The sequence below is a fragment of the Centropristis striata genome, chromosome 17 (genome assembly GCF_030273125.1).
Source record: "Centropristis striata isolate RG_2023a ecotype Rhode Island chromosome 17, C.striata_1.0, whole genome shotgun sequence".
Lineage (NCBI taxonomy): Eukaryota > Metazoa > Chordata > Actinopteri > Perciformes > Serranidae > Centropristis > Centropristis striata.
The window spans coordinates 32,464,320-32,476,634 of NC_081533.1; the positions used below are offsets into that span (position 1 = coordinate 32,464,320).

Here is a 12,315-nt window from a genome sequence, read left to right on the forward strand (position 1 = left end):
TTGAAGGCAGAAGTTACAAATTTTAAGGAGGAATTTACGAAACACTTCCTAGTGAATGCTAAATGAAGCTTCATTTACCAGTTTCTGCCCACTAGAGGGCACTCTCTATTCTATTGCCATTCGTTGAACCATTTTCTTTCAACTGAGAGCACCATCTAGTGGGACCAACAAGTCCAGCCAATGGTTTATGAAGCTTCATTTGGACATCACATTCATATTTTCCTTTTCATGCACTACAGTCTCCGTACAGATTCAGAATCCTCTGATCCGTTGACACAAACCTTTACAATGATTTCACAATGAATTAATGCAGATAGGAGAGAAACTGGTTAGATGTGGCGCACAAAGCCTCAGACCTCTTCAGTGTCCGCTCCCCGACTTCAAATCCATCATCTTGGCACAAACGAAAGGCAGCTCCTCGTCGCAGGAGTAGCAGTTCCACTGCCTCTGGTCTGCAATGTTGAAAAAACGAAAGAAACACGTCAATTCAAGGGTTTCAAGCTGAATGTAGAAGGAAGATGCTGTATTTCACTGCAATATATACAATCTTCTCAAAAGTCATCCGCACAATCAAGTCTTTGTGCAGAATAACACAGTATTAGATGAAAAAATGAATATATATATATATATATATATATATATATATATATATATATATATATGTAGAGTGCACTATATACTATTCACCGGCTTAATTTTATTATTCTTTCGTTTCTTCCATGTTTTTTTGGTCGACTAATCCTCCCAGAGTTTTGGTCACACATAGTACACTAAAAAGGTATATATATATATATATATATATATATATATATATATATATATATATATATATAAACACTTTTACAAGTGCCCTCAAGTATCACGGATGTTGTAAAAAAAAAAAAAGCTCCACAAAATTACCAAAAAAAGACATAAAATCACCAAAAAAAAGACACAAAATCACCCAAAAAATACACAAAATGACAAAAACAGGAAATATAATTCTCAAAAAAGACACAAAAAGACAACAAAAACTATGTTAATTTACCAAAAACAGTTTCTCCACATATTTTACATATTGACGTATTGTCATGTTTCCAGCCTGTCCTGTCCTCTCCTCTCTGCTCTGTGTAAACAGCCTCTCCTGTCCTCTCCTCTCTGCTCTGTGTAAACAGCCTCTCCTGTCCTCTCCTCTCGGCTCTGTGTAAACAGAGCTGTTTTTAACAGGATCTGGTTAGTGCAAACAATCTATAAAATCCAGATTTCTTTTAGCAGCCAGTGGAGTCTCCCCCTGCTGGACGTTAGAAATAATGCAGGTTTAAGGCACTTTTCAGACCCGGAGGTTGCTGCTTGGTTGGGATGATATGCTCCAGGGTTAATATGAAATGTTTGTATGTGTGTTTGTGTAGCTTATTACATCCATAATTCATCATCAGGCAGTTTCCCCTGATGTTCTTCTCCATGGTCCAGTCAGTGTAGTCAAACATGGAGCCATCACTCCACATCCAATGTCCATACTATGGACAGAAAGACACAAACATTAATAAAGACATACACTACAGGCCAAACGTTTGGAAGCAAGATCAAATTTATAACTAACTTCTTGGCTAAGTAGTTAGCTTAGCAAGCTACTTAGCCAAGTAGTTAGCTATTTAATAATACAAAACCTTTTTTTCTTCATAAAGTATGAGAGGCAAAATGTAAATAATGATCTGTTGTTATCAAAAACAAGATATTTAAAGAATACTTGGAATATTCAATCATAAAATAAGTTGATATCAAAAGATGGAGCACAGAAACACACAGCAGCATTAAATAACATGGGAAATGAATGAGGGTCATTTTGGACCCATGTTGTGCATCAAAGGGTTAAGAAAGCCATTGTGAACAAAAAATGTAAGTTGCTTCCCAATATTTTGCCTGTATTGGCCTTGCTTCCAAACTTTTGACCTGTAGTGTATAACAAATATATCATACAGCTGTCAATTTATTTAATACAAAAAAAAGCTTATTATCAAATTAATAATGATTACATTTACAGTTTTTGCCTTCAACTGTTTTGTTAAAGTACCAAATTGCATAATGACGAATAAAGATATTCTATTTTATTCAAATTGCACCAAAATGTTAGTTTAAACAATTTCAGTTCCTTCTATTTTTCTTTTTGTTATCCACTTATTATTACTGACTAACAGAAAAGTTTATTGGTCCTCACTCAGTATGTATCTGTCCCAAAAACAAACAAAACAAAAAAACAACTGTTTATTATGTATCAGGCTTTAGTTTGCAGGTGAAATGGAAGGACATTTGGGGATGACCCTGAAACTGATGTATTCAACATAATTTATAACCCTAAATGTATCTATATATTTATATCTTCTTATTTTTAATTTTGCATTAATAAGCCATTTTATAACCCTACCCTAACCCCTAACCTTAAATCCTAAACCCCAACAAAAGTACAAAAATATCAAAGTAAAAGTACTCTTTATGCAGAATGTTTTATGTATTACAAATACATTTTTGGATTATTATTATTATTCGATCCTTTTTTTTAATGTTAAATCTCGGCCTGAAAAAGTAACTAAAGCTGTCGGCTTAACCCTTTGATGCACAACATGGGTCTAAAGTGACCCAACAGTTTTGATGTTCTATATCTTTTCAATAAATTATTTTCGTCATTCAGTATTCCAGGTTTTCCTCAATTAGTTTGTTTTTGATCATCATACATCCTAATTTTATGTTTCCCTTTATTCATTTTTTAATAAAATCCCTTTTTGTGTCACTACTCTTCTAATGAGCAGCATGGGTCAAAAATGACCCCTATCCATTTTTTAACTAAATAGCTTGCTAAGCTAACTACTTAGCTAACTTCTTGGCTAAGTAGCTTTCTAAGCTAACTACTTAGCAAACTTCTTGGCTAGGTATTTAGCTAAGTAGCGTGATAAGCTAACTACTTAGCTAACTTCTTGGCTATGTAGTTAGCTTAGCAAGCTACATAGCCAAGTAGTTAGTCATAAAGTAAGAGAGGCAAAATGGAAATAATGGTCTGTTGTTATAAAAAACAAGATATTTAAAGAATACTTGGAATATTCAATCATAAAATAAGTTCATACCAAAAGATAGAGCACAGAAACACACAGCAATCATTAAATAACATGGGAAAAAATGAATGCGGGTCATTTTTGACCCATGTTGTGCATTAGAAGGGGTGTCAATATGTTGTGCATCAAGTATAAAGTTACAGAAAATGGAAATACTCAAGTGCAAGTACCTTACCTATTATGTACTGCATGATAACTGTATTATTTCTGATTGTGGTTTTGAGGTTTATTAAAAACTACAGTAACTCGTCCATCCCTGTATAATTATTGGACTCAGATTTTCAATACCCTGTCAGAGGTAATTGGGGTGGAGATAAAGCCAAATGCTCTGAGTGCACTTTTTGGGGTTTCTCCCTCTTCTCTCACTAAGCCCAAAAGGATGTGCTGGCTTCTGCTACTCTGTTAGCCAGAAGACTAATTGTAATTAATTGGAAATCAACAACACCGCCCTGTCATGTCCGCTGGATTAGAGACACTCTTTTTTTCCTTAAATTGGAGAAAATTAGACTATCTTTATCTGGCTGCTCCAGTAAATTTGGGAAACTATGGGGCCCATTCCTACAATTTGTTAAGACGACAGATCTCCTTTACTATTACCTGACTGATGTGCCTGTGTTTGTTTTTATTTTATTTATTTTTTGTTTTTGTTTGTTTTTGCTGTTCTGGTGCTGTGGGTTGTTCGGGTATGCAGCAATACTTCCATGATCACTCTTGTTTTTTTTTGTTTGTTTTTTCTATAAGACAAAAATGACTAATTTACTCTTTGTATGTTTTAACACGGTTGTACTCATCTGCAAAACCCAATAAAAAAAGTTTGAAAAAAAACAAAAAAAACTACAGTAACTCTCGAACTCACGTCGTTCTAAAAGTGTTTAAGGTAATAACCGTACATATATGGTGTCATGGCCGCCGATCCAGGTATGGGGGAAGTTGGCGGTGTGTTCTTTGGTCAGAGACTGGATGAAGTAATTCTCATCTGGACTGTGGACTGACGCCAGGTTGGCCGATTCAAACAGACAGTAAGACTGTAGATGATGGGAGAGGAGAGACACAAAGTTATCCTCACATCTGATTGGTTATGACATTAGCGGCTCCGTCGGTCCTCACCTCGGCTCCGATCCAACTCTTCGGCTCGCTCATGAACTTGAAACACCGTTTTCCTAAGCGGGACCAGCCAATCGGACAGAAGTGCGACGCTGCAAAACATATGTAGAAAAACACCTTTACTGTATTTTAATGGTTTGATTTAGCAGCGTTTCAGTTCGTTTAAACGCACAGATTTTGTATTTTGGAAGACTTGGTTTAAAGGTTTGTCCATCTGAAAGCAACTTTTTAATGTTTTTTTTTAATTTAATGTTTTTTTATTTATTTAATGTTTTGCTAACAGGATCTGGTTAGTGCAAACACTTTTAAACGACGCATGTAGAATAAAGTGATTCTGACAGAAATATCTAAATCATAAGCTTCGTTTTGTCCCTTTTATAACATAAAACACTCTTTAAAACAGATAAAAGATAACCCTATATGGTTACCCATATATATATATATATATATATATATATATATATATATACCATATTAATATTCATATTTAGTAGTGGTGTGTATATATATATATATATATATATATATATATATATATATATATATATACATACCATATTCATATTTAGTAGTGGTTGAAGGAATTTGGAGTTCTTTTCATAGAAGAGGTTGGCACATCGTTCATATTGTACAACATTATTCAACAATAAATCTGTTAATAAAAAGATATATGAGGTGAAGTAAACGCACAGTACAGAGTCACAAGGTCTCAAAGACTACTTGAAAACTTTTATTAATAGTATTATTATTACTTTCCAGGTTATTATTTTCACAAATAGGAAACCCTGATTTACCTGTGGGTTGATTCTGAAAATTAATTGAGCAGTTGTCTGTAAATCGGTTGTTTCCCAATGCAAAGATCACATCAAATGTCCTGTTTTGTCCACAACTCAAATAAATTCAGTTAACTAATAAGAAAATGAACACATTTAAAAAGATGGAATAAGATAAATTTTGTGTTTTTTTCTAGACGGCTAACACCAGACTAATCTCAAATGAGGTCTAGTCTGGCAACCAACAATGTATTTCTTCGTAGAGGAGGTGTGGTTTACAATCCTCCAGAGCCGTTTATTGGGCGCTTAGAATGTCTATCAAAGCGTCTGTAGGTAGCTCTTAGCCAATCAGATCAGTTATACCAGATGACGTAGTAGAGCTACAGAAATGGATGTTTGTTGTTGTGTGTGTAGGTGAGAGAGCGTTGCTTGCTGCTTTGCTTCTCCAGTTCTCGCTTTCTGCAAGATTATTTATTTTCACGCTTTATTCCCCCTCATGTCATTCAGCCACACACATCCACTGATTTTATGGGCAATAAACATGCTGCTGCGGGTCTCTGGGGGCTCCGCTGTCCCCCGGCTCGTAGCCAGATCACCGGCGTTACGGTAGCGCCGGTGATTAGCGCCGCTACCCCCGCTACCGGTGATCTCGCTATGAGCCGGGGGACAGCGGAGCCGCCCAGAGACCTTTCGCCTTTCAACTTTGGCTCTAAACTATTTAAAACACCATCTACAGCTAAAGAGAGTTTCGCGTCTGCAGCAGCCATGTTGGATCCGTAAGAAAACTACAAAACTACAAGCTTCCAAGTGCCGAGTAGTACGCGTCATCGTCTTGCCGTCCCTCCCCGCTCTGTGATTGGATCCCTAAAACAGGGCTAAGAAACCTCTCTGGTTGCCAGACTGGATGGAGGTTCGAAATGAAATTTGAGCGCGCAAGGCAGTCTGGGTATACCCAGGCTAGTTTTTTTCCTGAATTGATCACAAAATATTTGACAACTAGTTGAATAACTGATAATCTGTGAAGCTCTACACTCACCACAGTCGATGGGTGTGACCCCCGGTGGCGTCCTCGTGTTCGGTATCTCCTCTCCGTAGATGATGTCGACGCACCAGCAGTACCCGGTGGAGCCGTCGCACTGCTGCGGGAGGAAGTTACCATTATCGTCGCACTGCGGGATGAACTGTCCTGGCCTGGGCACTAGGTGAGCCCTCTTGTACGCGCAGAGGCCCCATTGCCGGGACATGCCGACGTCATGAGTGGTGGTGTTGTTGTGCGGCATGGCTCGGCTCAGGGCCACCAAGGTGGCGAGTGTCAGAGACACGAGGAGCGCCTTCATGGTGATGATGCTGATGATGCTGATGGTGATGAATGGGAGTGTGGTCTGTCAAACAGGAGCAAGAGCGGAATTCTTTGGGTGACTCTCACAGCTGATTTATTATGATGTTTAGACATAAAACATCTAAAATGATGCTGTTAATCTAAAGTCCTGTATGCTCGATACATTACAGAATGTGTTTTTTATATAGAATATCATAGAAAAGTTTATTTATGTCAGTAATTCAATTCGAAAAGTGGAAATAACACATTATATACAGTCATGGACAAAAAACACCCTTGTTTTATTCAATTTCTTGTTCATTTTAATGCCTGGTACAACTAAAGGTAGATTTTTTTGGACAAATATAATGATAACAACAAAAAGAGTTTACTTTAAGAGCTGATATCTAGACATTTTCCATGGTTTTCTTGATAATAACCAAAATCTTGATCAAGTAAACCATGGAAAATGTCTAGATATCAGCTCTTAAATTAAACTCTTATCAGCTATTTTTGTTGTTATCATTATATTTGTCCAAACAAATGTACCTTTAGTTGTACCAGGCATTAAAATGAACAAGAAATTTAAGAAAAAGGGTGGTCTAATATTTTTTTTCATGACTGTAGATCCATATCACACAGAATGAAAGGAGCAAGAGTGGAATTCTTTGGGTGACTCTCACAGCTGATTTATTATGACGTTTAGATATAAAACATCTAAAATGATGCTGTTAATCTAAAGTCCAGCACTGTAAATTGTAATAAGTTCACTTTACTTAAAAAAAGTTAGGAAACCGAAATTAAGACATGAAATGTTTCATTCTGTGTGATATGGATCTACAGTCATGAAAAAAAATATTAGACCACCCATTTTCTTAAATTTCTTGTTCATTTTAATGCCTGGTACAACTAAAGGTACATTTGTTTGGACAAATATGATGATAACAACAAAAATAGCTGATAAGAGTTTAATTTTTCCCATGGTCTTCTTGATCAAGATTTTGGTTATTATCAAGAAAACCATGGAAAATGTCTAGATATCAGCTCTTAAATTAAACTCGTATCAGCTATTTTTGTTGTTATCATCATATTTGTCCAAACAAATGTACCTTTAGTTGTACCAGGCATTAAAATGTTCTAATATTTTGATGTCCTTTTGTCCAAGTATCATGCTTTAAACCTCAAAAAAAAAAAAACAGTTTATTGTAGAAAGAAACTGTAGAAACCGGCATTATCGTAGAAATTTGATCATAGTTTACGAACGTTTCTGTCTTAAAATGTTGCTATATCTGTCAGATTCGCTTTATCCTACTTGTGTCATTTAAAACGTGTCCAAACATGCTAAAACACTGTAACACTGTAACCGTCTTTGAAAGGTCTCCAAACATACGGTTCAAACTGTAAAAACACATTATCATAGAAATTTGACAGAACTTCAACAGATCATAGTTTAGGAAAGTTTCCGTTATAAAAAGTGACCAAAACTTATGTTAAAATGTTGATATTTCTGTCAGAATCTCTTTATTCTACATGTGTCATTTAAAAAAAAAACATTTGCACGAACCAGATCCTGTTAAAAACATTAATTCTGCTCCTCAGAGACACTGAAGACATGACCGAAGTTAGCTAAGTAGTTAGCTTAGCAAGCTACTTAGCTAAATACTTAGCCAAGAAGTTAGCTTAACAAGCTACTTAGCTAAAAAAAAATGGATATGGCTCATTTTTCACCCATGTTGTGTATTAGAAGAGTAGTGACAGAAAAACTTATTTTATTTTAAAATGAATAAAGGAAAACATAAAAATTAAGATGTATGATGATCAAAAACAAACTAATTGAGGAAAACCTGGAATACTGAATGATGAATTATTGCAAAGATATAGAACATAAAAACTCTGTCGGGTCACTTTAGACCCATGTTGTGCATCAAAGGGTTAACAGGTCTCCAAACATACAGTAAAAACACATTATCATAGAAATTTGACAGTACTTCAACAGATCATAGTTTAGGAAAGTTTCCGTTCTAAAAAGTGACCAAAACTTATGTTAAAATGTTGATATTTGTGTCAGAATCTCTGTATTCTACATGTGTCATTTAAAAAAAAAAAGCATTTGCACGAACCAGATCCTGTTAAAAACATTAAATTCAAAATCAAATCAAAAAATAGCTGATAAGAGTTTAATTTAAGAGCTGATATCTAGACATTTGATCAAGATTTTGGTTATTATCAAGAAAACCATGGAAAATGTCTAGATATCAGCTCTTACATTAAACTCTTTTTGTTGTTATCATTATATTTGTCTAAACAAATCTACCTTTAGTTGTACCAGGTATTAAAATGAACAAGACATTGAATAAAACAAGGGTGCTCTAATATTTTTTTTTACATTCTTACATTTTTTGGACAAATATAATGATAACAACAAAAAGAGTTTCATTTCAGAGCTGATATCTAGACATTTTCCATGGTTTTCTTGATAATAACCAAAATCTTGATCAAGAAAACCATGGAAAATGTCTAGATATCAGCTCTTAAATTAAACTCTTATCAGCTATTTTTGTTGTTATCATTATATTTGTCCAAACAAATGTACCTTTAGTTGTACCAGGCATTAAAATGAACAAGAAATTTAAAAAAATGGGTGGTCTAATATTTTTTTTCATGACTGTAGATCCATATCACACAGAATGAAACATTTCATGTCTTCATTTATTTAATTTATTCTGACTATAATGATTATGGCTTACATTTAATGAAGACCTAAAATTCAGTGTCTCAAAAAAAAAAAGAATATAACAGAAGACACTTGGTTGGGGCTATTTGACTTGAACTACAGGAAATGGACTTTTCCATCATATTCTAATGTATTGAGATGATCCTGTATGTGTTGCATCCAATTCAAATTTGGATGAAATATTTCATTATATTGTGAATCTCTAGTATTTTGATGTCCTTTTGTCCAAGTATCATGCTTTAAACCTCCAAAAAACAGTTTATTGTAGAAAGAAACTGTAGAAACAGGCATTATCATAGAAATTTGATCATAGTTTACGAACGTTTCCGTCTTAAAATGTTGCTATTTCTGTCAGATTCACTTTATCCTACTTGTGTCATTTAAAACGTGTCCAAACATGCTAAAACTCTGTCTATTTCCCTGAGTTTTAGCATCAAAGGTTACTCCCCTATCCCTAGACTAAATCAGGGACGTAGAATATTTGTTGGATAGTCCTGAATATTTGGAAAAAGCAGGTAAAAACAATGGTTTATTAACAGAAAGTGACCAAATCTTGTGTTAAAATGTTGATATTTGTGTCAGAATCTCTGTATTCTACATGTGTCATTTTAAAAAAAAGCATTTGCACGAACCAGATCCTGTTAAAAACATTAAATTCTGCTCCTCAGAGACACTGAAGACCTGAGCTGCAGGTGATTGTTAAAGCGTAAACCTGATTGTTGCAGCGCCACCTTTAGCTCAATAGGCCTCAATTCATGTGCCTCAGTAGTGGAACCAACCTGCCCAATTTCGGTGACTTTCGGTCTTTTGCGGCACAAAAAAAAAAAAGAATAAAGAAAGAGAAGAGGTGGAAACCATACGAAGGATACTGGGACAACAGGTTCCTCTGCCATTTACAACTCTTTTTCTGAGTGATTTACCAGACGGGATGGCAGAAAATGATAGATATCTCTTGAGGATAATGTCTGCAGCAGCAAAAAAAGCTATCACCCGTAAGTGGCTGCAGCCAGAGCCACCCACAACCTCTGACTGGTTAGAGGTCATTAAAGAAATCCACCAGATGGAGAAACTAACCTTCCTGCTCAGACTAAGAAAAGGCCTGTATTATGCAAGATGGAAAAAATGGACGGCGTTCTTGACAAACGAGGAGGGTCATTCATGACCCCCAGGGCCGGTTCTAGCCCATCGGCTGCCCTAGGCGATATTGAGATTTTTAGAAACTTTGGAACTTTACCAACAACAACTGAATTGAAAATACGAATAAATAAATAAGAAAACACAGATCTTCATCAAATTGAGAATGGCAAAGACTGAAAATAAATAAAATGTAGACATACAAATGCAATAAAAATAAACATAAAAATGAAATTTAAATGTACATTTATATTTGATACATGAACTACATACAGGCAATATAATGGTCTCAACATTTTAATTTTTAGAAACTTTGGAACTTTACCAACAACAACTGAATTGAAAATAAGAATAAATAAATGAGAAAACACAGATCTGTTGATTGTAAAGACTGAAAATAAATAAAATGTACAAATGCAATAAAAATAAATATTGGCAGGGGCGCCCCCTGCCAATTTGGCGCCCTAGGCAGCCGCCTTGGTGGCCTGTAGGAATAACCGGCCCTGATGACCCCCCCCCCCCTTCTACTTTTATTTTATTGTCTTGCTAATGCTCTGTTTAACGTGGTGTATAACCGCCAGATACATTCCAAGGGACATATATTGTTTGGACTGAGCAAAATTGTATTTGTTGATCGTCCTCACGTGATACAATTGCCTGGCTATGTTATTTTTCATTTGAATGTACTGTGATGTTGTCATGTTTGACTATTCCTGACATAAAAACTAATAAAAATATAAGTATAAAAAAAGAAGAATAAAGAAAGAGAAGAGCGTCTGAACTCACCTGTCTCAGGATCAGCTGTGTGGAGCCTCGGCTGCTGCTGCCTTTTATCCTGCAGGTTAGGGTGACGCCTCTCTGCTGGCATTAGTTCATTTCTCACGATTTCATCGCAGATTTAAGGGTCAGATGTTACCCCAACAATGACCCCTTTCATGTCCTTACTTATTAATATATGACTTTCATGTATATGAGCAGATAATCCCTGGTGTATCTCTCAGGCTATTGTCAGTGGGTGAGTTTTGGGTCACATCATCTTTCATCTCAGCGTCTCAGCTTCCCAGACTGTCTTGTCTGGCTTCTTATCTCATCAGAAACTTATTTTACCGTCCTTGCATTGTGTGAATCTGGGTTACAGAGTGTTTTGGAAAGTAAACACTGACACCACTTGGGAACGTGGCTGGATTAAGTTGTGCAGCAAAATCATCATGACTTGTAAAATCCAACAAACCTGCATTGTTTTTGTGTCTCCTTCCCACACATTCATCATGAACAGAGAGAAACTGATGATGATTGATGATCTCTGTGTTTCTTTGAGGCAATTTTTTTAGGTCACTATAAAAAAAGACAAAGAACTTGTGACAAATTGTGTCTTTTCCTGTCATGTGCTTGTTTTTCTTGGAAAATCTGAAACCAAACAGGCGTAGTTACTAAACCCCCTGATTGTTCCGGATGAAGATTTTTGACACTCTCCTTTCTGTGTCCTTGTATTTCACTGCAACATATTATAAATATGCAGCTCTGTGGAATCAGCACAATCAGAACAACTCAAACATGTCTTTGTGCAGAATAACACAGTTAGAATGACAGAAATCAGAAAAAAAAAGGAAACACAAGTTGAATTTCTCTGATGAATATATTTGTTTAAACTGGAATAAAATGCAATTTTTATACAAACACTATTTCAAGTGCCCACAAGTGTGGCAAATGTTATAAAAAAGACAGAAAATGACAAAAAAAAGACAGAAATTTACTAAAATTACACAAAATTTCCAGAAAAGACACAATATTACCAAAGAACACACACAATTACATACATAAATATTGAAGTATCATCATGTTTCCAGTTTCTGTGTAAACAGCCTCTCCTGTCCTCTCCTCTCTGCTCTGTGTAAACAGCCTCTCCTGTCCTCTCCTCTCGGCTCTGTGTAAGTATTGTCAAATTTCTATGATAATGTGTTTTTACTGTATGTTTGGAGACCTTTTAACCCTTTGATGCACAACATGGTCTAAAGTGACCCGGCAGAGTTTTTATATTCTATATCTTTGCAATAATTCATCGTTCAGTATTCCAGGTTTTCCTCAATTAGTTTGTTTTTGATCATCATACATCTTAATTTTTATGTTTTCCTTTATTCATTTTTAAATAAAATACTTTTTTTCTGTCAC

At 35.4% G+C, this 12,315-nt stretch overlaps 1 protein-coding gene across 1 annotated transcript; it reads right to left on the reverse strand.

Annotated features, from left to right (window-relative positions):
* LOC131989289 (regenerating islet-derived protein 3-alpha-like) lies at nucleotides 1–7,510 on the reverse strand. The gene is made up of 6 exons (XM_059354480.1): nucleotides 7,505–7,510; nucleotides 5,997–6,342; nucleotides 4,191–4,279; nucleotides 3,974–4,108; nucleotides 1,397–1,496; nucleotides 1–452 (listed from the first exon to the last, which is right to left on the reverse strand). The coding sequence occupies exons 1-6, from the start codon at nucleotides 7,508–7,510 to the stop codon at nucleotides 361–363; spliced, it is 768 nt and encodes a 255-aa protein (XP_059210463.1). The 3' UTR covers nucleotides 1–360.
* Between the last annotated feature and the right edge of the window lie 4,805 nt (nucleotides 7,511–12,315).

What these genes read in the sequence shown, in the direction of transcription:
- LOC131989289 (XM_059354480.1), bottom strand. An exon ending in AGAGTTGGATCGGAGCCGAG is followed by an intron (nt 4,109 to 4,190) that starts GTGAGGACCGAC and finishes CATCATCTACAG; the next exon opens with TCTTACTGTCTGTTTGAATC. An exon ending in CCTGATGATGAATTATGGAT is followed by an intron (nt 453 to 1,396) that starts GTAATAAGCTAC and finishes TCAACATTGCAG; the next exon opens with ACCAGAGGCAGTGGAACTGC.